This window comes from Pleurodeles waltl, chromosome 6 (assembly GCF_031143425.1).
Source record: "Pleurodeles waltl isolate 20211129_DDA chromosome 6, aPleWal1.hap1.20221129, whole genome shotgun sequence".
Lineage (NCBI taxonomy): Eukaryota > Metazoa > Chordata > Amphibia > Caudata > Salamandridae > Pleurodeles > Pleurodeles waltl.
This window is the reverse complement of record NC_090445.1, coordinates 706217033-706241367: the sequence shown is the minus strand read 5'-3', so window position 1 is coordinate 706241367 and position 24335 is coordinate 706217033. Positions and strand designations below refer to the sequence as shown.

The window sequence follows — 24335 nt, the reverse complement described above, 5'->3', positions numbered from 1 at the left end:
ATTGTTCGCTCCTGGGAACCTGTCCTTTACACACACTAAGTTATACAAACTATCTATAGCTAGTACAATATTTTCTAACAAGCAGTTCTCATGGGAAAGAACTTTCAGTATTAGCATTTGGTCAACGCAATGGAAAATTACAATTTAATTCTCTAAGCAGCCATTTTATGGTTAGTCTAAGCAATGCAACTTAACATGAGTTCGTGCAACTAGGCCCAAGGCCTTGCTAAATTAAGGCCTATGATTAATAAAGCAAATACATAATACATGACCATTAATATGACATACTACTACATTAATTCAAACATGACAACAACATTTTACATTAATGAACTGTTGATAAGTACACTTTGTGATTATTGGTGGTCACTCAAGTAGGCACATTATCAAACGTGTGTATGAATTTTCTAAGCTAACTCATTCTCTATGCAGATTTAACATTCAAAATACATAAATATTCATTAGTAAAATGTCAGTGTTAACACATTCCTTGGCAGAACTCCAATCTGGGATTTTTCTTGAATCACAGTTGTGAGCTAGTAGATGCAGATTAGTGAAGTGCCTATCTGCACTCTTTTTGATGATGTCTGGAGATAGAGGGGGCTGGATAGCAGATGTTGGGGTTATCACGGTGCCACATAGCCTATGTTAAATATAGCTAGGTGCCCCTTAACCTATGTGAGGTATGAAAGGGGCTCTGTGCGCTTGTGGGGAGTGAATGAGGAACTCAGAGACAATGGTGATCTTTGAAACTGGTGGGGTGTAAAACATGCACTGATGCCAGCCAGCCAAGCAAGGGATCCCAGACTGCTCTAGATTCTTCTCCTCACTACAATCACTCACCGCACTCTTTCCCAATACCTCACCGTTATTCTCACTCACTCCTCATTTCTTACACTCACTCTCTTGCTCTCACACATAAGCATCCCCTCCCCTTAGCAGTGAACCTTTGCAGCTGTCAGTATTGTAACTGCTGTGTATTCCTCCTGTACTTTTTTACAGAAGGCGGTGATTACAATTGGCACACATGTGAGCATCGTTATGTGTGTGCTCAGTAGAGAGGTTACACCAGGGACTGGATGAGCATCTTCACACACTTATGATCCACAGACAGACACTGTGAGAATCCCAAAATTGACTTCAGCCTCAGATCTAGAGTTCCGTCATGAACACCTCCCTACAACCTGAACTCCCCCAGGCACCACTAGAGGTGGCTCAGTCTACAGTAAGCACCATACAAAGTCATATCCTGCTTGAAAAAAAAACCCACAGATGCACAACATATATCAAAACCAAATACTCTCACTGCGCATCCTGGGCTGTAATTCCACTTTCCCATCAGTGTTGTCAAGCTGAAAGTAACTGCCACAACAGAGGATTCGCTGACAACTGTGTACGAGCAATAAATTGGCATGCAGGTTAACATTTCGGGAGGGCTGACACTGGGTTTCATCCCTCTAAGATTCATTTCAGTAATTTGGGTAAATCTGATGCAAAGTCACATATATTGTTCTGTGAAAATAGGGAAATTAGTTCAATAATAAGGGGCATATTTATAGGCCCCTGTCTGTCCCTCTTATATCACACAACGTGATACAAGAGTAATGTAAAATTAGACTTATGGACCTGTTGTGTAGCCATTTTAGTTATAGCTCCATGCACGTTATTTGAACAGACTAGGCCTGAAGCTGTGCACTTTAAACTAGACACATTTTATTCAGCTTTGTTTAATATTATTAACAAAGCCACATTTGCGGTCTTGTTTTATTTCTCTCTATCTAGCTGTTTCTTGCCTAGTCCAGCACTGTGTTCCTAAACAATACATTTCTTTCACTCTGTGCTTTCCCAAGGCTGCAGTAAGATAGGTTGCTGGTGAGACGTGGAAATGATTAGTCTCTGGTATTCATAGAAACATACACATCCTTACATAGGGACATTTTCCCAGAACATCTGCTGTTTTATAATAAAAACACTTCCTTGTCCCAACACACGTTAGAGGGAGATTCCAGCCAGATTACCACGACTGCATGCTGATTGCTGAACGCTTCACTACAACTACTTATGCAGACTTCAGGCTTTTGCTCATGTATGGGGGATGATGTCTTTCCAGGGGAACCTGAAGGGCAGAACTAGAGCTTAGCATGCTGTGCTCTTATATAGCCTAGGTAGGAATTAGTCTATTGACTCTAGTGACAACATGGTAGCATTATTTCTATGCTTTACTCTCCTTGTCACAATTTTTATCTTGTCAAGCTTTATCGTCCTGCTTTATTATCTAAGATGCAGTTGCTTCATTAAAACCTTAATTGAAACATATACTGCTCTACTTGTCATTGTATATATGAGACTAACGTAACTGATAGAAATGTTTGGATCTGAGTGACCACGATTTCCCTGAGGAGTCAATTGTGTCATGCGCTCGGCTGTCCAATCATCCCTACCTTTCGGTGGAGATGAGGCACTGCTAGTTAGCCGGAGCAAAACCCGAATTGGGGCAACAGGTGTCACCTGTAGTGGGATAGACTCCCCACACCGCAGGCAATTCTGCCGCTCAAAATCCTGTAGTCTCATTAGAATAATGAGAGCCTATGCGACAGACCCATGCAAGGCCACCTTGCATGTCCCTGCTTGGCCTCACAAATCTCAATTAATGTAATACTACGCAAATTGCTGAATTGCATTATTCTGCACCAGGGAGGCCTTTTAATGGGTGTTGCTTGGGTGTTCCCACGTAACATCCATAGATTTTGATGCACTCTCAGATTTACAAGAACGGGTAAACCTGGGAATGCACATAAAAGATAAACCTCAACAGAATAGGTGCAATGGGTAGAAATAACTTTATGTCTCATTATTTTTTTCCTCTTTCTATGTGTGCTGCAGAGGAAAAGGCCTCTCAGGATTGATTTTGTGCAGGTAGGTGCCCCATTCTGCACTAAAACAATCCTGCCTGCAACACTGACACCCTTGTATCATAGTGTGGGGATGCCTGTGTTGGTGCTAGGCTGCCAAAACAGAACCAGGGCAACAGATAAGGACAAGATTGAGGCAAAGTGGATAAAAACAGCACATCCCTACCCTTTTCCTGTGAACTAATGCAACACAACTGTTAGAAATGGGGTCTTTGGTTGGCAGTCAGGTTATCCCCTGTCCAAGCAAGGACTCTCACTCTAGTCAGGTTCAGGGAGAATCACACTCAGTTAAACCCCACTCACCCCCTTGGTAGCTTGGCACGAGCAGGCAGGCTTAACTTCAGAAGCAATGTGTAAAGTACTTGTCCCAACACACAAGGTAATACAGTGAAAACACTACAAAATGGACCCCACACCAGTTTATAAAGATTGGTAATGTTTATCTAAATCAAATAAGACTAAAACAACAAAAATTCAACATACATAAGTCAAGATATGATTTTCAAAAGAATAAGGCCCTCATTACGACCCTGGCGGCCGGTGATAAAGTGGCAGTAATACCACCAACAGGCCGGCGGTAATTACAGCCTAATTATGACCATGGCGGAAAGATCTCCAAAAGACAGCCAATGTACCAAACCGACCGCCACGACAGAAACAACAGCCACAACGGCAGTAGCCGCCAACAGCCAGGCCAAAGTCAAAGTTCTGCACACCATATTACAGCAATACAATCTACCACTTTTTTCCGGGATGGTACGAACGACGTCAAAAGCCTGGTGTAAACAGAGCTCAGAAGTGAAAGGACTCACCATTGGAGACACAGAAAAGAACCACACCGCCATGGAACCCAAACTGCATGTATTTCTGATGATATTCTACATTCTGCTTCACCACGAATACCAACACTGGCAAAGAGGACAACAGTAAGTACAGCTGCCTAGCACACAAGGGAGGGGGGATGAAAACGAGAGTGACACACACACGCACAACACACACCTCATACAAACACCCCATACACACAACCAGATGCACAAGAAAATAAGTTAAGCCCCCTGAATCGGCTGAATAATGCAAGGACAAAACAAATTTACTAAAGTGAGTGAAATAATATCAACACTGTATAAATAAGAATGTATCCAATGTTACAGATATTTACAAATGTACAAAAAAAGGGACACTGCCCATGCACTGTGTTTGGTCCTGGGCAGTGCAAGGCCACAGTCCCTCGAGTGGGTGTCTTCCCTACTTGTTCTGGAGGGGGCAGCATGCCCTGTGCTTGGTCCTGGGGAGTGATGTACCACTGTCTGTCGAGTGGGTGTCTTCCCCACGAGTTCTGGAGTGGGCAACATGCACTGTGCTTGGTCCTGGGGATTGCAAGGACACAGTCCCTCGAGTGGGTGGCTTCCCCTCTTGTTCTGGAGGGGGCAACATGCCCTGTGCTTGGTACTGGGGAGTGAAGTACCATTGTCTCTCCAGTGGGTGTCTTCCCCACTGGTTCTCGAGGGGGCAACATGCCCTGTGATTGGTCCTGGGGACTGATGTACCACAGTCTTTGGAGTGGGTGTATTGCCCACTGGTTCCAGAATTACATTGCGCCCGCCGGCAGTGACGGCTGCACTGTGGTGGTTTTAGTGGTGGTGGGAGGCTCCTGCACATCCCCTGCACCCTCGGATGGATGCACTGTGGTGGTGCTGGTCGTGGTGGGAGGCTCCTGCACATCCCCTGCACCCTTGGATGGATGCTCAACCATGGTTGTTGGTGGTGGCTCCGTGGCAGCTGCTGGTGCAGGCTCCTGGCCCTTCTTGCCTGCTGGTGCAGGCTCCTTGCCCTTCTTGCCTGCTGGTGCAGGCTCCTTGCCCTTTCGGGTGGCAGGTGCAGGCTCCTTGCCCTTCTTGTCTGCTGGTGCAGGCTCCTTCCCCTTTGGGCTGGCTGGTGCAGGCTCCTTCCCCTTCAGTACATGTGCCCCGGATTCCTTTCCACTATGAGTGGGTGAGGATGGAACTGGGCCCGTGGACTGTGTGGCTGAGGTGCTTGGTTGGGTTTGTGATACCCTGTCCATACATACAGAACAGTGGGGGGAGGGGTAAGAAAGAGGTCAGCTGTGGATAGGAAAAGTTTCTTAGGGACATTGGGGTGGGAAGAGGGAGAAGGCATGGGAGTGAAGGATGAGGGAGTCGTTGTTGGAGGTGTCTGCCTGCTGGATTTGGGTGCAGGTGCATGGTCTGTATGCTGTTGTGAGATGGATGGCTGTTGGGTGTCTGAGTGCTTGCATTTGTGAACTTTAGGAGGGGGGACAGACACAGTGGGAGAGGACACAAGGGACGTGCGCATGGGTGTTATGGAAGTGTTTGTCTGTGAGGTGTGTGGTCTGCTTGGTGTTGTAATGATGCTGGTAGTGGATGATGATGTAGTGCATGCAGGTGTGAGTGTGGACATGGCTGGGAGGGAGGTGATGGATGGGGAGGAGGGGAGACAGTGGAGGCAGTGGATGTTGTACTGTCTGCAACTGTATGGTGTTTGCGTGAGTGCTTGTGGGATGAAGTGTGGTGCTTGTGGTTGCCTGTGAAACTCTTGGGTGCTGTCCTGTGTGCATGCTCATTTGTCTGTGTGCATGGGATGGGTTGGGGTAGAGGAGAGTGGGACTGAGAAGTGTTAGTTGGAGGGGGGACGAAAGAAACAGGGACAATGGCTGCCATCAGAGAGGAGGCCAGAGCCTGGATCGATCTATGTTGGGCAGCCAATCCAGTGTGAATGCCCTCCAGGAATGCATTAGATTGTTGCATCTGGGCTGCCAGCCCCTGGATGGCATTCACAATGGTTGACTGCCCTACAGAGCTGGATCTCAGGAGGTCAATAGCCTCCTCACTCTTGGCAGCAGGGCTAACTGGGGCAGAGCCTGAGGTGCCTGGGATGAAGGAGATGCCCACACTCCTGGGTGAGTGGGCACGGGCAACTCGATGAGGGGCTGCTGGGAGGGCGGTGCTGGTATGGGGGTGGCAGCTGTACCTGTAGCTGGGGTGGTCAAAGAAGTGTCCGCCACCACCAGGGAGCTTCTATCGGAGGAGGTATCTGTGTCTGAAGTGACCCCTCGAGTCTCCGCTGTGGTGCTCGCCTAGCCCTCTGTCCCACTGGTGCCATCAGTGTCAGTGTACTCTGCCTCCTGGGTCCTGTGAGATGCAGCTCCCTCCGTAGTTGGTGCCTCTGCTCCTCCGCCAGATGATGCTAATGCACATAAGGACAGGATGACAAAGCAAGAAAAGGGGGGAGAGAGACAAAGGATACACTGGGTCAATGGCTGCACCAACACCACCATTGGCGTACACAGCACCCTCACACACAGGGAGCAGGCCTACGCACTGTGCATTGCACCACCACTGATCTCCCTAATCACCAAGGCATGAGGAGGGGCACACACTGTCAACTGCAGCACACCTGGGACCCACGCAGCCCTGACCAGTAGTGGATGCCTACAAGCTAGGTAGGCAGGATTATCCCTTCAGAACCCTAGCAACCAGAGGACCTATGCTGCTATGTCAGGCCTGGCCTAGGGGCACCCGCTGACACACATCTAACACCCGGATACCACCCCACCAGGTGTAAGTTGTAAAGATAGCCACTGTACTCACCCCCTTGTGGCTGCTGTGATGCCCTCAATTGCCCATCCAGCTCTGGATAGGCCACTGCCAGTATGCGGGCCATCAGGGGGGTCAGGGTTCGACAGGCACCCCTTACTCATTGGGAGGCCATCCCCAGCTGGGCCTCTGGCATTTCTATGCCCAGCATCTCAGGTCCTCCCAACGCTTGCGACAGTGGGTGCTCCGCCTGCCATACACCCCCAGGGTCTGCACCTCCTTGGTGATGGCATGCCATATACCCTTCTTTTCATGTGCGCTGACCTGCAAAGGCAATACACACAGGAAAACACAATTAGACAAACAGTCCAGCCTGACACACTTATGGCCCACCATACCCGTTTCCTTCACCATTGGCACACACATAGGCCAGCACACAAGCTGTACACTGCAAAGAGGACATCCACCCACCTCCCTTACATGAGGTCTTCACACACACAACTCCATGCATTCGTGCCACATGCATCGTGCCCACAGTGTACTCACCTGTTGGTCTGGAGGCCCATACAGCAGTCTGTACTAGGGTAGGACCCTATCCACCAGTCTCTCCAGCTCCCCCGAAGTGAAGGCTAGGGCCCTTTCCCCGGTCACACGGGCCATGGTAGGTTCTAGACACAGGTCACAGCAGCACATGCAGTGTAGGTCCTCTCCTATGGAAGGTCAGGTAACAAGTGAGGAATATGATAGAAAATGGCGGTCACGTCCACGACGGTGCATATCATCACCGCCGGTGTAGATCATCACTGGCCACTGTACCCCTTAGGGCCCAATATTAACCAATGAGGAGTTGCACGGCGATTCCCGACCGTCTCTCGCCACGGCGCACAACTTCATCGGAATTACCTAACTTCCACCTGTCCCTCCACACAGGACAGGCGGACACCATTTCAGGGAAGGGGCAGCCCTATGGATTTATGCTGCGTCACAGGAGTAATAGGCACATACTGGACAAATCACACTGACCCATTACAAGTTTGCTAATTGCTAACTCCTGTTGTGGCTCCAATGTTATGTTTGTGACAGCCTCCTTACTCTTGTGTCCCTTAGATACCTACCGCTGCGGATGAATAGGAGATGGAGACAGACCCCTGTGTACAGACCCCTGGTGGACTTGGCAACACTGGAGGACAGGCACATTATCCTTACCGATAGACTTGATAGGGCCACGATCACAGAGCTGTGTGTCCAATTGGAGCCTGACCTGATATCTGTTATCTGGCACCCCACTGGGATCCCCCCTCTTGTGCAAGTGCTATCTGTATTCCATTTCCTGGCAACTCATTCTTTCCAAGTGACAGTGGGCTTGGCAGCTGGAATGTCACAGCCAATGTTCTCAATAGTGCTGACAAGAGTGTTGTCTGCCCTGATTAAACACATGTGCAGCTACTTTCTTTTCCCCCAGGTTGAGGATTTGGTCACAGTGAAGGCCGAGTTTTATGCAGTGTGACATATCCCCAACATAATTGGGCCGATTGATGGTGCACATATTACATATGTCCACCCCACCCCCGGCAGAATCAACAGGTGTTCAGGAATCGTAACAGTTTCAACTCCATGAATGTTCAGATGGTGTGCTTGGTGGACCAGTACATCTCCCACGTCAATGCTAAGTATCCTGGGTTGGTGCATGATGCCTTTGTCCTGATTAATAGCAGCATCCCAAATGTGATGGGCCAACTACAGAGGCACAGGGTGTGGCTAATAGGTGAGCCCTGGTTCCCACCCAGTGTATGTTGGTATATGGATAAGGTGTGGGCCATATATGATAGTGTGTGGCTAAATGTTGTCCCTCAATATTTGCAGGTGACTCTTGTTAACCAAACCTATCATGGCTGCTGACCCCTGTGAGGAATGCCAGGACAAGGGGAGAAGAGCGTTATAATGAGGCACATAGGTGAACAAGAAGGATAATTGAAAGGACCTTTGGCCTCCTGAAGGCCAGGTTCCGGTGCCTCCATCTAACAGGTGGATCCCTGTGCTACTCACCCGAGTAGGTCCGCCAGATAGTGGTGGCATGCTGCATGTTGCACAACCCGGCCCTCAGGCGCCATGTCCCTTTTCTGCAGGAGGAATAGACTGGAGATGCCCCTGTGGCAGCAGTAGACCCTGTGGACAGTGAGGATGAGGAGGCAGTGGATGAGGCTGAGGACAACAGAACATCAGTTATTCAAAAATACTTCCAATGACACACAGGTAGGACAGTGTAACTTTACATTTCAATGACATTGGTTGTAATTTGTGTGGCAATGGCATGCTGATATTTCCTATTTCTATGCCCACTTACTGTTTCCTCTGGCAATTCATTTTGTAGATGTTGGTGACTTAGCAAATACTCCTGGTGTGATCACTACCGCCAGCTACAGGTCATTAATCTATGCTCATTCTATGTACAGTTAATTTGCAATGTTTGTACCTGTTCCAAAGAGTACATATTTGATATACATGACATACTCCAAATGGATTTTTGTAAAAGGGTGTTTATTGAAGTGCTATCATATGGGGGTAAATGAAATGGGATGGGGAGATGATGGAGGAAAGTCCAGGGTATTGTTCCAGTCTTTTTGTAGCACAGTTGCATTGTCCAAAGGGATATAGGAAGGGGACCAATGGCAGTTCAAGGTGGACAGGGTGACTGAGTGGGACACAAGGGTGACAATCAGGAGAGTCTCATTTCCTGGTGGGTGTCTTGGCAAGTGTCTTTGGCTTCTGTCTGGATCGCAAGGAACGTTTGCAGGGTGGTTCACCTTCTGCAGGGATAGGGGTGCTGGCGGCCTGTGGCGGGGCCTCCTGGCCACTAGCGGCAGTGGAAGTTGAAGGCAGTTCAGATGTCTGGCTAGTGGCAGGGGCCCACTGGTGTGAGACTGCCTCGCTCCCTCATTATGTTCGCCATGTCTGCCAGCTCCCCTGCTATGGAGATCAGGGTGTTGTTGATGGCCAGCAAGTCCTCTCTGATCCCCTGGTACTGTCCCTCCTGCAGCTGCCTGTTCTCCTGCACATTGTTCAGGATCTGGCCCATTGTGTCCTGGGAATGTTGAGAGGTTCCCAGGATTTTGGAGAGTGGCTCCTGGAGAGTAGGTTCCCTGGGCCTGTCCTCCCCCCGGCACACAGCAGTCCTCCCAGTATCCCTGTTTGCCTGTGCCTCTGTCTGTGAACGGTGTGCCCACTGCCATTGACCCCAGGTCCCTCTTTGTCTTGAGGGTGAGGTGGCCTGGGGTACCTGGGTGGATGCTGTGGTGGTGCTTCCAGATGGGGGAGGCTCTGTGGTGGTGTGTGACTGAGCTTGGTTAACCGGCTGTCCAGTGGTCCCTGATGGGCCAGGTAGGACATCCAGATCCTGAAGACCAGAGTTGCTGTCATCACTGTGGGCCACTTCAGTTGGGGGACTGGATAGTGCTGGCACCTCCTCTCCGCTGACAATGGCTGGGGTCCCTGTGGGGATGTAAATTATGTGTTAAGGTTTATGTGTCTGACATATTGTACATTCGTGGCTTCCCCTCTATGGTTGGATTTCCCCTGCCAGCTTTTACTTGTGTTTGTTGGTGTATGGCGGGATTGTTAGTTCTCTATGGTGTGCATGTTTTAGTGATGAGTGTCCATGCAGGGCTGTGAGGGGTGTCCATGCATTGGTACAGCATGCAGGGCTTGGCATTGGGATGAGTGAGATGTGATGGTGGAGTGTGTGGGATGTAGTGGAGTGATGGGAGTGAGGGTGAGGGTGTAGATATGTGATGGCATGCAGGTAAGGGGGTGATAGTAGCAGAGAGTTGACTTACCAGAGTCCAGTCCTCCTCTGACTCCGGCCAGGCTCTCAGGATGCAGTATTGCCAGTACCTGTTCGTTACATGCTGTGAGTTGTGGGGGAGGTGGTGGGGGTCCACCGCCAGTCCTCTGGATAGCGAGCTGGTGTCTTGCTGCTATGGAACGCACCTTCCCCATAGGCTGTTCTACCTCTTCCTGATGGCATTCCTGGTTCTGGGGTGCTGACCCACAGCGTTGACCCTGTCCACGATTCTCTGCCATAGCTCCATCTTTCTTGCAATGGATATTTGCTGTACCTGTGCTCCAAAAAGCTGTGGCTCTACCCTGACAATTTCCTCCACCGTGACTCTTAGCTCCTCCTCTGTGAATCAGGGGTGTCTTTGTGGTGCCATTGGTGTTATGTGATATGTGCTGGTGAGGGTGTGTTGTGTAATGTGTTGGGGTGTGTGATGTGGAGTGTGTGAGTGGTGTATGGGTATGAGTAGTGTGTGGCTCTAGTTCTGTCAGTGGTCTTTATGTCAATCTTGTGCCAAGGCTTTGTAGCAGTAAAGGGTCGTTTGTAATGTGGGTGTGTGTTTTATAGTGGTGTGGGTGTGTGAGTGTGTTGTGTGTATTTGTGTCAGGTGTGTGTTGTTTAAATTGTCCATTGTCCATTGTGGTATTGTTTTGTCTGTTGGTGTCCATTGTGAGCACAGCGCTATGTACAGCCAATGGTTTACCATTGTTGAATGTCTGCCGTGGTAATTCGTGGGTCATAAAGTGATGGGCGTTGTTCTGTTGGCGTAACGGTGTGGGTTTTGATACCGCCACTTTATCACTGACCTTTGGTCTGGCAGATTTGTGTCTCTGGCTGCATTCTGTCAGATTGATGTGTGTGTGTCATAATATGGTGAGCAGATATCCGTGGCAGTAAGTTGGCGGCCATCAATGTGGCGGTAATTGGGATTTACCACCAATGTCATGATGGGGGCCTAAGAGTCTTAATCCTTAGAAAACAGTGAGAATGCTGTTGTTACACAAACTACCTGGTTATAGTAAAAAATAAAGCCGCACAGGCGAGCCTGCATCGGAATAGTCAGTGATGTGTTGGTTCATCAATCATGAAGTGAGACCGTGCATTGTTTCCTTGTCCGGTCTCGCTTCATTTTTCTCCCTGGCAAGAGAGCTATGCATCGATTTCCAGATGGGGCAATTCGGATCTGTACAGAGCCGGGTTGACTTGGATGCCCAGGGACAATGCGGGGAAAATCTGGTCACTGGGTGTTAGAAAAGCACGCTGCATGGGGTTTGCGTCGTTATTAGCCTCCGCAAGCAGTTGTTGTGCATCGTTTCTCCAGTTGGTTGCGTCTATCTCCCAGTGGCAATGCAGGTGGAGTGTCGATTTCAGCCGCAAAGCCGTCGGCGTGTCATTTATCAGCCACGTTGTGGAAGGTGCATCGTAAATTTCCCTGCATGGTGTTCTGTGTGTTGATTTTCAGTGGTTGTCTGCCAGCTTCACCTTTCAAGGGCTCAGGGACTGAATAGGGCACCACTTGGCAGGGCAGGAGTCTCATCAGAGAGTCCAGGTGCTGGCAGGGGAAGTCTTTGATGGGCCGGAGACTTCATCAACAGGAGGCAAGCTCAGTTCAAGCCTATGGAGATTTTTCTGAAGCAGGAGTGCAAAACAAAGTGCAGTCTTTGTCCCCTTTTACAGGCAGAAGCAGTAAATGCAGGATAGCCCAAAAAAGCAGTCACAGCCTGGGTGCACCACTTCTCCTCAGCTCTTCTTCTTGGCAGAGGTTCCGCTTGATTTCAGAAGTTATCTAATTTTCAGGGGTTTTGGGTCCCGTACGTACATCCCTTCCTGCCTTTGAAGTAGGCAAACTTCAAAGGAGAGTCTCTCTTATTTGTAAGATCCTGTCTTGCCCAGGCCAGGCCCCAGGCACACACCAGAGTGTTGGATACTGCATTGTGTGAGGGCAGGCATAGCCCTTTCAGGTGTGAGTGACCACTCCTCCCCTCACGCACAGATGGCTCATCAGGATATGCAGACTTTACCCCAGCTCCCTTTGTGTCACTGTGTAGAGGAAAGGTGCAAGCAGCCCAACTGTCAAACTGACCCAGACAAGGAATCCACAAACAGACAGAATCACAGAAAGGTTTAAGCAAGTAAATGCCTACTTTCTAAAAGTAGCATTTTCAAACACACAATCTAAAAAAAACTTTACTATAAGATGTATTTTAAATTGTGAGTTCAGAGAACCTAAACTCCAACTTTCTATCTGCACCCAAAGGGAATCTGCACCTTAATAGTATTTAAAGCAGCCCCCGTGTTAACCTTGCCTTGCACAATGAGAACCGAATTTGGTAGTATTTCACCGTTAGGGCACATAAAACACATTAGTATATGTCCTACCTTAAACATACCCTGCACCCTGCCCAAGAGGCTACATAGGAACAACCTTAGGGGTGCCTTGCATGTAAGAAGAGGGAAGGTTTAGGCCGGGAAAGTGGGTACACTTGCCTAGTCGAATTGGCAGTTTAAAACTGCACACATAGACACTGCAGTGGCAGGTCTGAGCATGTTTACAGGGCTAGTCATGTGGGTGGCACAAACCCTGCTGCAGGCCCACAAGTAGCATTTGATTTACAAGCCGTGGGCACCTCTAGTGCACTGTACTAGGGGGTTACAAGTAAATCAAATATGCCAATCATGGTAAGTCAATTACACGTACATTTTACATAGGAGCACTTGCACTTTAGCAATGAATAGCAGTGGTAAAGTGCCCAGAGTATTAAAACCAACAAAAACAGAGTCCAGCACAAATAAACAACCTGGGAAACAGAGGCAAATAGTTAAGGTAGACCACACCAAGGATGCCAAGTCTAACAACAACAAGGTGACTTGCTGCACCACCCTGCGCCACAATAGTCATAAATATGCTCCTGGGTTCTTTAGACAATGCTGTCTTTCAAACTATTACAACCAAACCATGAATACAGCAACCACAATCTATACACTGCATTAAAAAGCTGTACAAGCTTAAAAGCAACTAAAACATCCACCACATCTGTAAAACATCAATCTACTAACTGTTTCATTGAAGATCATGAGTAGGACATGACATTAAATTTGACAAATACAGAAAGTCTAATCATGACGCCCAAATGTGACCAGAATGTGTGATCCTGGTCAGACCCCGTTAACTCTTGCAGCCCTGGAATCTTTAGAAAACAGCTGAATAGCACTGTCAAGGCTGCTATGAGGCACTATTAAGGCCTCTATAAAAATATCTCTCCCCTATTTAAGGACGAAGGTAAATGGACCATAAAGGCAGGAGAAGCCCTCCAGTACTGTCTCACAATTGAAGAAGCCATTGGTGATGACACCTTGCTTGTACAGCCCTCTGAAGCTAAGTCCATGGCAAAGTGCTCTTTGGAACAGCAGGCATAGGGCAAAAATAAGGCTTGACAATGGCTTACAAAGGCATTGCAAATCTATATCTACTTTGCTGCTGTGGGTGGAAGTACTGGTGGCTTGGATTCTCCCTCACTATTTTAGTGTCTCTCACTGACCAAGGTGTGCAACAGATGAGGTTCGATAATTTTGGGTGTGGCTGTGCTACATAAAAATGCCATGAAGCAGGTGATAAAATAAACTAAAAATCTATGTCCTTGTGACACCAGTTACTCAGTTCGTAGCCCTCAAAATTCAGGCCCAGCATGAGGCTGCTCGAGTGTGCAATCGACAACCTACAGCCCTTCCAGACTCGGAAGTCACCTTTGAGGTGCAAGATCTGGCAAAGACTCAGAGGGACCAGCTCTGCCCATTCCTTCAGGCGTTCCATCGAGCCAAGTCTACAATGTGTGACCTGTGTGCCCTAAAAAACACGTAGTAGCTTTCTCTTTGAACTACATGCTCTCCTTTCCCAGGTTCCAGTCCTTCTATCAATAAGTAGCAACAGAAATTGCTGAGTTGCATGAAGCAGGAAGAGCAGGGGTCACTAACACCACATCCAAGCTAATACTCAACCTCTCAACCAGCTCCTCCCTTGGCCCTTTTGTTTAATGCAGTTGTGCAATCCTGCCTTGTGCCACTGATGGTAATGCTCAAATTAAAGCATAGTTGACAAAAAGACCCACAAAACCTACCTCTATGACATAAATGATATAGCTTAATTATTCTTGGGCAAGGGAGATCTCGCCCAGCCAGTGGCAGTGAATGTGCAAGAAGCCATCCTTCCAACCCATGCCCCTCTCCCACCTCCAAAAGAAAACAGATTAAGCCCACTATGGCTCCAAGCAACGATTTCAATTTGTTATTTGTTTCCTGCTGCTCCTAGTTCTTTTCATCCTCTTGTTAGTACCCCAGAGTAGGAGGTCTATGCCCCTCACTCTCATCAATGTCAGCTACCCTGCTGAAGGGAGAAACTGAAGAACCAAGCATACCACTTGGTGTACACAGAAAGGGGTTGAGGACAGGCAGAAGTACTTTGGCATCCAGTGGTGCAACAAAACTGGAGGGGCCACCTGCAAAGAACATGGAAGGGGCCCACATCCATACTCACTCAGACCAGGGGCCTCTAGAGCTCAGAGGTTCCCCGTCACCACTGGGGCCGCAGAGCATTCTTTACAGCACTGTTGGTGTTGAATGAGAGCCAGCAGAGATATTCTTAGGGCCAACTCAGGTGCTCTTCAAGACAGGTTGAGTTGTCTAAGAGACTGTAGAGTAGGTTACAGGGACTCCGATGTCCATCAGTTCTGACCAGGACCGGACTGGGAACCCAAAACAGACCTGGCAAATTTTTTAAGACAAGCCTCCAAAGGGTGCATAGCCAGTGAGCCTGACTACTACCAAGAAAATTAGCTAGAAAACTGGTAAAAATTGTGCATTCTGCAACAAGTTTTTCATTATATATTCAAATGTATTATGTTCTAAAGCATAGTAAATGATGGCATTTACAATGCACCAGGATACAGTAATATTTAATGGTCCTCTTCAATGATTCCCTCACCATCGCCCTCTAGTAGTACCTCTCGTCTCTTCTCTGACATATATTTCATTTGTTTTATAGCACCTCTCTTTCCACTGTAGAATGTTGGAGCACTTTCCATCACACACATACAAGGACAATGAATCACGTGTTTATGAATCAATGTATAGAAAATCTTGATAAATGGGAGTACAGGGTGTAGGATTCACATCACCCATACTGACAGGCATTTTTAAGATTGCTTGATCTGGGAAAGCATATATTTAGAATTCAGAACATAAACAGTGGTTGGGGTTAACCTTACTAATAACAATTAGTTTGTACCCAAACAAACCATTTTTAGCAAAATTAGGATACTCAAAGACAGGGACAGTACATGTCTTTCTAACCTTTACCATGCAGTTTGCATGCAGCTCTTTCATGGCAGTTCATAACTCACTGTGCTAGATTATGATTTCATTTATGAACTGCATGGTAAACAAGGAGCTCAATGACAAAAGCAGTATTTCACTGAGCAATGTAGATAACATCCTGTTCTGTGATCTACATAGCAGACGTTCTTCGCAGTAGGCATATTAATCTTCTGCACTACCCTGGATGATTTAAACTGCCACTAAACCCTGATCTCGCTTTATCAGCTACATGAATCACCAGAGTTTTCTTGGCACTTTTATTGTTGCCTAAAAACTGTTGGATATATAAGGAACTTTGCAGTGCTTTTAAAACTGCTGCACTGCTACAAAACCGTCCCCCAGCACCAAAAGCAGCCCCGCACCCTTACAGCCTCCTGAGGAAACACCCGATGCCTGGTATGAACAGACCAGCCTTGGTTCTGGAAATCTTTGAGGATTCAGATTAGCAATCAGTGTCAGTTAAGGGACTCTTTTGGTCCACTTATGGCCGTAGAGATTCGTATGCTAGACTGAGGTCTGGTTGAGGCTGTCCATGACAAGGAAAAATCTGAGCAGATCTAAGTACTATCAAAATGTCTCAAAGAATCTAAGTGACAGCTCAGGAAGTCTGGGTGTCAATTGTTGGTTTCTAAGCACATTCTCAAGGTCATATGAGGGTGCATCATGACTCACATGGGGTACATGAGGGCAGCTGAAGACTAATCTCTTGTTGACTGTAGTCTAACCTGGTATCTCAACAGCTTGTCTGAAGCTCTTTAAGGGTTCCAATATCCCTCCTATGTTATAAAAGCTTCTAAGGACAATCTAGAACCTCCCTTTAGGTGGATTGCTTATATTTTCCCTTCTCGAGATCCATCACTGCATAATAGTGATCAGCAAGTTACATATTTAGCAGAAATCCACACATGACTGACACGTGAGACCATGGGATCTGGCAACACGACATTCAAAATGCTGTTTCCTGTCACTGATATCTTTTTAGATTAAAGTGCAAAGTTTTCAGAGGAGTCTGAGAAGGGTGAAGATTGTCAATGTCAATACAGGGCTGGAACGTTATCACAAACTAACTGCCGTTCATTGCTGCTAAACCTTGTTAGAGATAGAAGCTGTTTATTAGATTTAGGGGGTCATTACAACCTTGGCGGATGGTGTTAAAGCGGCGGTAAGACCACCAACAGGCTGGCGGTCTTTTTTTGAGTATTATGACCATGGCGGTTACCGCCATGGTCATCCGCCGCTTCTCCGTTCCACCCGCCAGGGCGGAGACGACCGCTGGGCTGGAGACCTGGGTCTCCGGCTTAGCGGCCGTGACAATACCACCACCGGTACTTTGACCCGGCTTACCGCCGTGGATTTCCAGCGCTAGTAACCGCCATGAAATCCATGGCGGTAAGCACTATCAGTGCCCTGGAATTCCTTCTCTGGCACTGATAGGGGTCTCCCCCACCCCCCATCCCCACCCCAACTCCCTCCCCTACACCCCCCACCACTCCTGCCACCCCCCAAAGGTGGCAGGGTCCCCCTCCCCACCCCGACCCCCAACATCACAACACCCATACCAACACGACACGCACGCAGGCACCACCTACACACTTACACGCACACACGCCGACATACATGCCTACATCCACACACACAGTCAGACACACACACCCACATTCACACATACACGCACACATCCATACAGACATACCTACAGACATACACGCACTCATTCCCAAAACACGCAACACCCCCGCAAGCATACATGCACTCACACCCCCCCTCTACATACACAGACGCACACCCCCATGCACCCACACAACACACAACACCCCTCCACCCCCCCCTCCCCTAACGGACGATCGACTTACCTGTTCCTTTGATCCTCCGGGAGGGGACGGGAGCCATGGGGGCAGCTCTGCCGACACAACACCGCCAACAGAACACCGCCTCGCCGAATCACAGGACAAGATTCGCTGGGCGGTGTTCTGTTGGCGTGGCGGTGGTGGTGGAGCAACCTCCACTTCCCCGCCGCCCGTCAGTTTGGCTGTTGGCGGCTCTCCGTCGGAAAAACAACAGAGGGCAACCAACAGTCATAATACGCCGAGCGGCAAACCGCCACTACTGGCGGTCTTCCGCACGGCGGTCCCTTGGCGGTCTTTTTAAAAGACCGCCGAGGTTGTAATGACCCCCTTAATGTAAAAGTACATGGCTTAGAACTGGTCCGAAATCTAATGATCATGTTCATCAGGGATTGCTCTTTCCTTTATACTTATTTGATTGGAGAAGCCTATAAGTGACATTCATCTTTATTTTTCCGATTCTGGCTCAGATTTTGCTGCCTTTTCTGATTACACGTCACTCAGCAACCACAATGCTACCAGATGGTAATTATGAGTCCATGTTCTTATGTCTGTGCCTCTGTGCGGTGTACATTAGTGGGGAAACTGAAATTTCACAAAAGAGTCAATATCTATGAAGAGCAATTTAAGATTAACAGAAGCGATAATACAATGCTAGATCTGGCAGAGACTCAGAGGGATCAACTCTGCCCTTTTCTTCAGGCGTTCCATCCAGCCAAGTCTGCAATGCGTGAACTGTCTGCCCTGAAAAACACGCAGTAGGTTCCAGTCTTCCTATCAATATGCAGCAACACCTGTTGCTGAGTTGCATGAAGCAGGAAGATCAGAGGTCACTGACACCACACCCAAGCTAATACTCTCTTCTTTACAACAGTGTTGGTGTCGACTGAGAGCCAAAAGAGATATTCTGAGGGCCAGCTGAAATGCTCTTAAAGACAGATTGAGTTGTCTAGGAGCCTGTAGAGTAGGTTACAGGGACTCCATGTCCAGCAGTTCTGACGTGGGGCTAGACTTGGAACCCAAAGCAGACCGGCCAATTTTTTTTAGACCAACCTCCATAGGGTGCATAGCGAGTGTGCTGGCCACTACCAAGAAAATTTGCTAAAAAAATGGCAAAAACAGTGCATTCTGCTATACGTTTTTCATTATATATTCAAGTGTATTATTTTTTAAAGCACAGTAAATGATGACATTTACAGTGTATCAGGAGACAGTAATCTTTATTGGTGCTCTTCGATGATTCTCTCACCATCGCCCTCTAACAGTACCTCTATCACTGCATAATAGTGATCAGCAAGTTACATATTCAGCAGAAATCCACACATGAATGACACATGAGACCATAGGATCTGGCAACACAACATTCACAAGCCTGTGCCATGTCTCTGATGTCTTTTTAGATTAAAGTGCAAAGTTTTCAGAGGAGTCTGAGAAGGGTGAAGATTGTCAATGTCAATACGGGGCTGAAAAGTCATGACAAATGAACTACTGGTTATTGTCACTAAACCTTGTTAGAGATGGAAGCTGTTTATTAGATTTAAAGTAAAAGTAGATGGCTGAGAACTGGTCTGGAATTTAATGATCATGTTCATCAGGGATTGCTTTTTCCTTTATAATTATTTGATTGGAGGAGCCTATAAATGACATTCATCTTATTTTTTTTGATTCTGACTCCGATTTTGCTGCCTTTTCTGATTACAGGTCACTCAGCATCTACAATGCTACCAGCTGGTAGTTATGAGTCCATGTTCTTATGTTTGTGCTTATGTGCGTTGTACATTAGTGAGTAAACTGCAAGTTTACAAAAGAGTAAATATCTATGAAGAGCAATTTAAGAATAACTGAAGCGATAATACAATGCGTCCGTAATGAGTGTTGAGACATATGGTGAGAGGAGAATCACTATAGACCAGGTCGTCGTACATCACTAATGTGAATATTACACTGCCAAGAAAGGAGATAACCGGAGAAACCAAACTGTATTCCCAGCTGCCTTTTACTGAGATAGCTCTAGTGACCAATTGTGCCAGAATAAACTGCACTTAAGGTGTCACTGTCAGAAGGAGCTTTGTAAAAATACAACTCTAATATAAAAGTCTTGCTGACTAGTTTTGATACTGGATATAGTGGTGCGATCTATCAGAATAGAAGAACTGGGTTGGGTGTCTAGAAGAACCTTCAATAAAACATGAATACCTGTGTATATCTGCACCAGGCAGTTTGGCCTGGACAATTCCTATTGGAACAGAACAATTTCTAGTTTGCAGTAGCAAATTGCAATACCCTATCCCAGCGCAGTGTCACTTGCTACACAGCTACTTATGCATTTCAGGATTTAACAAGTTTTACCATTTATCATTGAAGGTGAATATAATGAAACATAATTTAAGTTGATTTGGAGGACTTTTGAGAAATGGAGTACACAGTTAGCTTATAGGATTCTGGGTAGATGGGTCTCTGGATGGGCCTTGTAAAGGTTTTTCAGACTGAAGGTTAGTCCTGTTGTGCATTGTATGCTAAGTCACCCCATACAATGTAGTAATGATGTATCTTGTGATATAAAGGTGAATTTTTCAAACCCTCCTCTTATATTCATTAGATAATAGACATAGGTGAAATGAGAAAAGCGTCACCAGGAAAAGACATATGTGTCACAGCCCCATGTGTTTTGAGTAGAGGCGCATCAGTTCAGTTTGCCTCTTTCATAATTAGGATCTTGAGGGGGGAAAAGGCTGAAGAATGCACAAGCGGAAAAGATCCACAAATGACTGACAAGTGAGATCATTGGATCTGGCAACACTACATTCACAGGGCTGTGTCCTGTCACTGATGTCTTTTTAGATTAAAATGCAAAGGTTTCAGAAGAATACGAGAAGGGTGAAGATGGAAAAAGTCCCTACAGGGCTGAAAATTTATCACCACCAAACTGTCGGTTACCACCGGTAAACCTTGTTGGAGATGGCTACTGTTTTATTTGATTTAATGTGAAAATAGATGATTGAGACCTGGTTCAAAATCTAATGATAATTTTCATTATGGATTGAAAGCAGCTATAAATGACATTCAGTTTTGTTTTTCTGATTACGATTTTGCTGTATTTTCTGATTACAGGTCGCTCAACTACTCCAACGTCAGCAGTTGGTAATTATGAGTCAATTTTCTTATGCATGTGCTTGTGTGTGGTGTAAATTAGCGAATACACTCCCAGTTCACAAAAGCATATATCTATGAAGGGCAATTTAAAATTAACAGAAACAATAATACAATGTGCGCATTATAAATAAGTACATTTTTGGATAGGCTTTTGTCAGAAATGCTCTGATCAGAGCCAGAAAAGATGATTAATCCAGACACTTAGGAGGTCATTTTGAATTTGGCTCTGTGGGATCGCTGCTGCAAATCATCTGTGCTACTGCATGGCTTTAAATGGAGCCAGGGAAAGGACTTGATTAAGGTTGGTGGAACCTCAGCTGGTTTCACTTGTATGAATTCTTGCCATGATGACTCAAGTCCTATTGGGCTGTCAAGTCATTGTGGTAATCAAGAGATGAAATAGGTAGGTCGTCTAACTGAAGATGGACGATCACGTCTTTGCAGCGGAGGGAAATCCATGAGGTAGATGAGCAATCATGACTCTAAAGCAGAGAGGTAGCCAAACCATTTAGAGCAGGTATGAGATTGCTGGGCAGATTACCATTGAGAGGAAAAACACAGATGAGGGTCAGAGAGCTCAGAGAGGACAAGAAGCATTGTGATAAAAGTTGAGTGGAGAACTCAAAGTGTTCAAGATGAGGTTTTCGAGGGAGTTCTCTAACGACGTAATGCTAGAACACAACAGTAAAATAAGGACATTCCCATTAATGGCAAGACAGTCATCCTGAAGATTAGACAAGAGAGAAGTACTTTGAAGACAAACCTATAATGAACATTTCAAGAAAAAGTGGGATAATTGTCAAATTATTGGTAACCTTTTTATTCAAAGTATAAATATAATAACTGAAAATGTGTATTTTTCTCAATTTCATCTTTCCCACTACCAGCCACTACATGGAATGTACCATCTATCACTCAAATAACTCCCACGCCATGTAAAACACAAATCATTATCGTTTGAACCTGTTTTCTTTGTCATGGTGAAAAATGCCTGATTGGTGAATATACAATGGAAGTCAAATCGAAATGTAAAAAAAGGAATCAAAAGAGCACATACATTAAAAAAATTAGCTGATCATGTCGACTTCATATAGTCCAGCAAGGAATTGGAAAGAAAAAATACTCAATAATGAAATGCACCAGCCTTTGGTGAGCCTACGTTCACACTACTCATCTAAAAAAATATTCTGTGGCCCACTTTCTTCGAACTGTTACTTTCTTCTTTTTAGGGTCAACAACAACTACTAAAGGATTTAGTGACTTTAGTGAAGGGGACAAGGCCATCGCAACTAAACATAGGGTCTGCCGTTGCAATATTACTGATCTTGATCCATAACCCTACACTCCACATCACCTATGATAGCTTCAGTGGCAGATCCTCCGCAATGGCGAAGGAGCATCGCCCCACTGGCTCAGATCCAGTGGCTGAAAAATAAAACACTATTTTATTGTCATTTTATTTTTCAGTTGCCGGCTAAGCCAGCGTGTGCACAGATGGGTGGGGCTGGGCCATGGGAGTGGAGAGGAGGAGTGCAATGGAGTAACTGGAGTGCACTTAAAAGTGTGCTGTCAAACAGACATGCACACTTAAATTTCTCCCCCCCATTTGTGTTGCACAGCGGGTTGGAGAAGCGGCACAGGGTCCCATACACTGTCTGAGCAACAGACCAAGCCGCTCAGACCAATCCTGGTGCTGCTCTCGTCCTAGGTATAGCCTTAGAGCAGTGACAAGATTGCATGGGGAACGCGTGCTGGTGTCCCAGTGACTGCTGGGACATCATCAGAAGCATGAGAGAAGAGAGGGGTGGGCAGCAGCGTCAGCGGCAGGAAAGGTACGCTTTTTTTTAAATTATTTCCCTAGTCTTTCACCCCACTTGAGATCTGCGGCAGCTGCCACTGCTATAAGTGTGCTTCTCTACTGGTGTAGCTTTAGGATACTGTAAGGATTACATCTACACTACTGCATAGCTATTCGGTTCCATGTTGCTGGTTAGTTAAGTTAGGGCGATTGATTGTGATGTGCATACAAGGGTGCTGCACTCTCCATAAGAACACACAATAAAAAAAATCCAACTCTGTCTGGATATATAAATAAATACAGTTGAATTAACAATATGAACTGCCACCTAAACTAGTTCATGAGGGTACTACAGTTCTTGTCTTTCTGACTGTTATCCTCCTGACAAGACAATACAGGTAGGTAATTATAGTAGGTAGAAGCTACAGATAGGTAATTATAGTAGGTAGAAGCAAAGGCGTAGGGATTGGAAGGGGAAAGGGACTGAAAATGGCTAATTATAGTCTGTATAATGTATTTATTTATGCAAAAGAACTAAAGTGGACAACAGGTTCATTATGAAGAGACGGGACAGAGGGGTCATTACCCGCTCTCATGCTGCATGTTCTTTTTATAGGTTTTTAGGTCTCATCTATGGACCTCTATTAGCTTTTCTGTTGTTAAGAGACCTATCGTATATAGCACTGATAGAAAAGGCATTGGTTCCCAATATTCCTTGTCAATAATGTGGGCTTGCTTCTTATTTGATGGCCTTACTTCCTTTTATTTTGTTGACTTTTCCTTGGAAGATAGTTTCTTTACTATCTTTCTGACCAGTTGAGAGAACAGGGCTGATTGCAGAGGCCCCCTAACTTTTTGCCCCCATTTTCCACTTTTTGCTGGTGTTTTCCTGACTCTGATGGTGCCCTGGGTACTGCTAACCAGTCCCAGGGCCTGTGCTCTGTGTAAAATCAGTATACAAATTAGGCTAATTATAATTGGCTAAGTCAACCTACCTATAAGTCCCTAGTATATGCTAGGGCATGTAGGTTTAGGGACCCCAGCATAGGTAGTGCACCCATAGGTGCACTGCTGAGGTGCCCAGTGTCATTTTAAAGGCAGGCCTGCCTTGCTGGCTGCTTTTAAATTAAAGTTATATGCAAATTCGAATTTGGAATTAAAAGTAGTTCCAAAGTCTTAAACTACCTTATTTTTACATATAAGTCATCCCAAAGGTGTGCCCTATGTGCCCCTAGGGCTGGGTGCCATGTAACTATAAGCAGGGTCCTTATCAAAATAGTTTTAAAAGCCCTGGTGAGGTTAAAACAGCCAAATTCATTTTCCCTCATTGTAGTGAATGGCCTTCATAGGCTAGAATGGGGAGACTTTATTCTAATTTTTAATTTTAAAAGTCCCCTTTTGGTATCAAATTAATTGTTATAATAAATCCCACGACTTCCAGTTGTTGGATTTAATTTAACTTGTTCAGGTAAAGAGTTTTAAACTTTACCTGAAAAGTTGCCAATTTCAGCCCTGCATTGTTTTGCTGCTGTGCTCTGATTGGCCAGCCTCTGGCAGCCTGGCCAGGCTGACATGATGAGGTGTGACGTGGCCTGGCTTCACACAAAGAGATGTGCCTGTGGGAGGGGATCTTCCCTCAGCAGATGGTGAGGCAGAAAGGGGGAGGGCTGCCAAACTGGTCTTCAAAGGCAGAGAAGGACATTTGGAGCAACCCAGCAACACCCCCACACCCTGCAACCCCAGACAACTAGGTGCCCCTTGATTAGTTTAGGAGAGGGCAGGAGAGGGGTGTGTTTATGATTTTTAGCCACGCCAGTGGGTGTGCTCAGCCAGATGTTACCTCCAAAA

At 46.4% G+C, this 24335-nt stretch overlaps 1 protein-coding gene across 1 annotated transcript in view; it reads left to right on the top strand.

Annotated features, from left to right (window-relative positions):
* LOC138301691 (deleted in malignant brain tumors 1 protein-like) overlaps positions 1–24335 on the top strand; it is a 592703-nt gene that overhangs the window by 416250 nt on the left and 152118 nt on the right. Inside the window, exon 12 of the mRNA XM_069242207.1 lies at positions 20648–20677. Within this exon, the coding sequence (XP_069098308.1) occupies positions 20648–20677 (30 nt within the window). The remainder of the gene's footprint in view (positions 1–20647; positions 20678–24335) is intronic.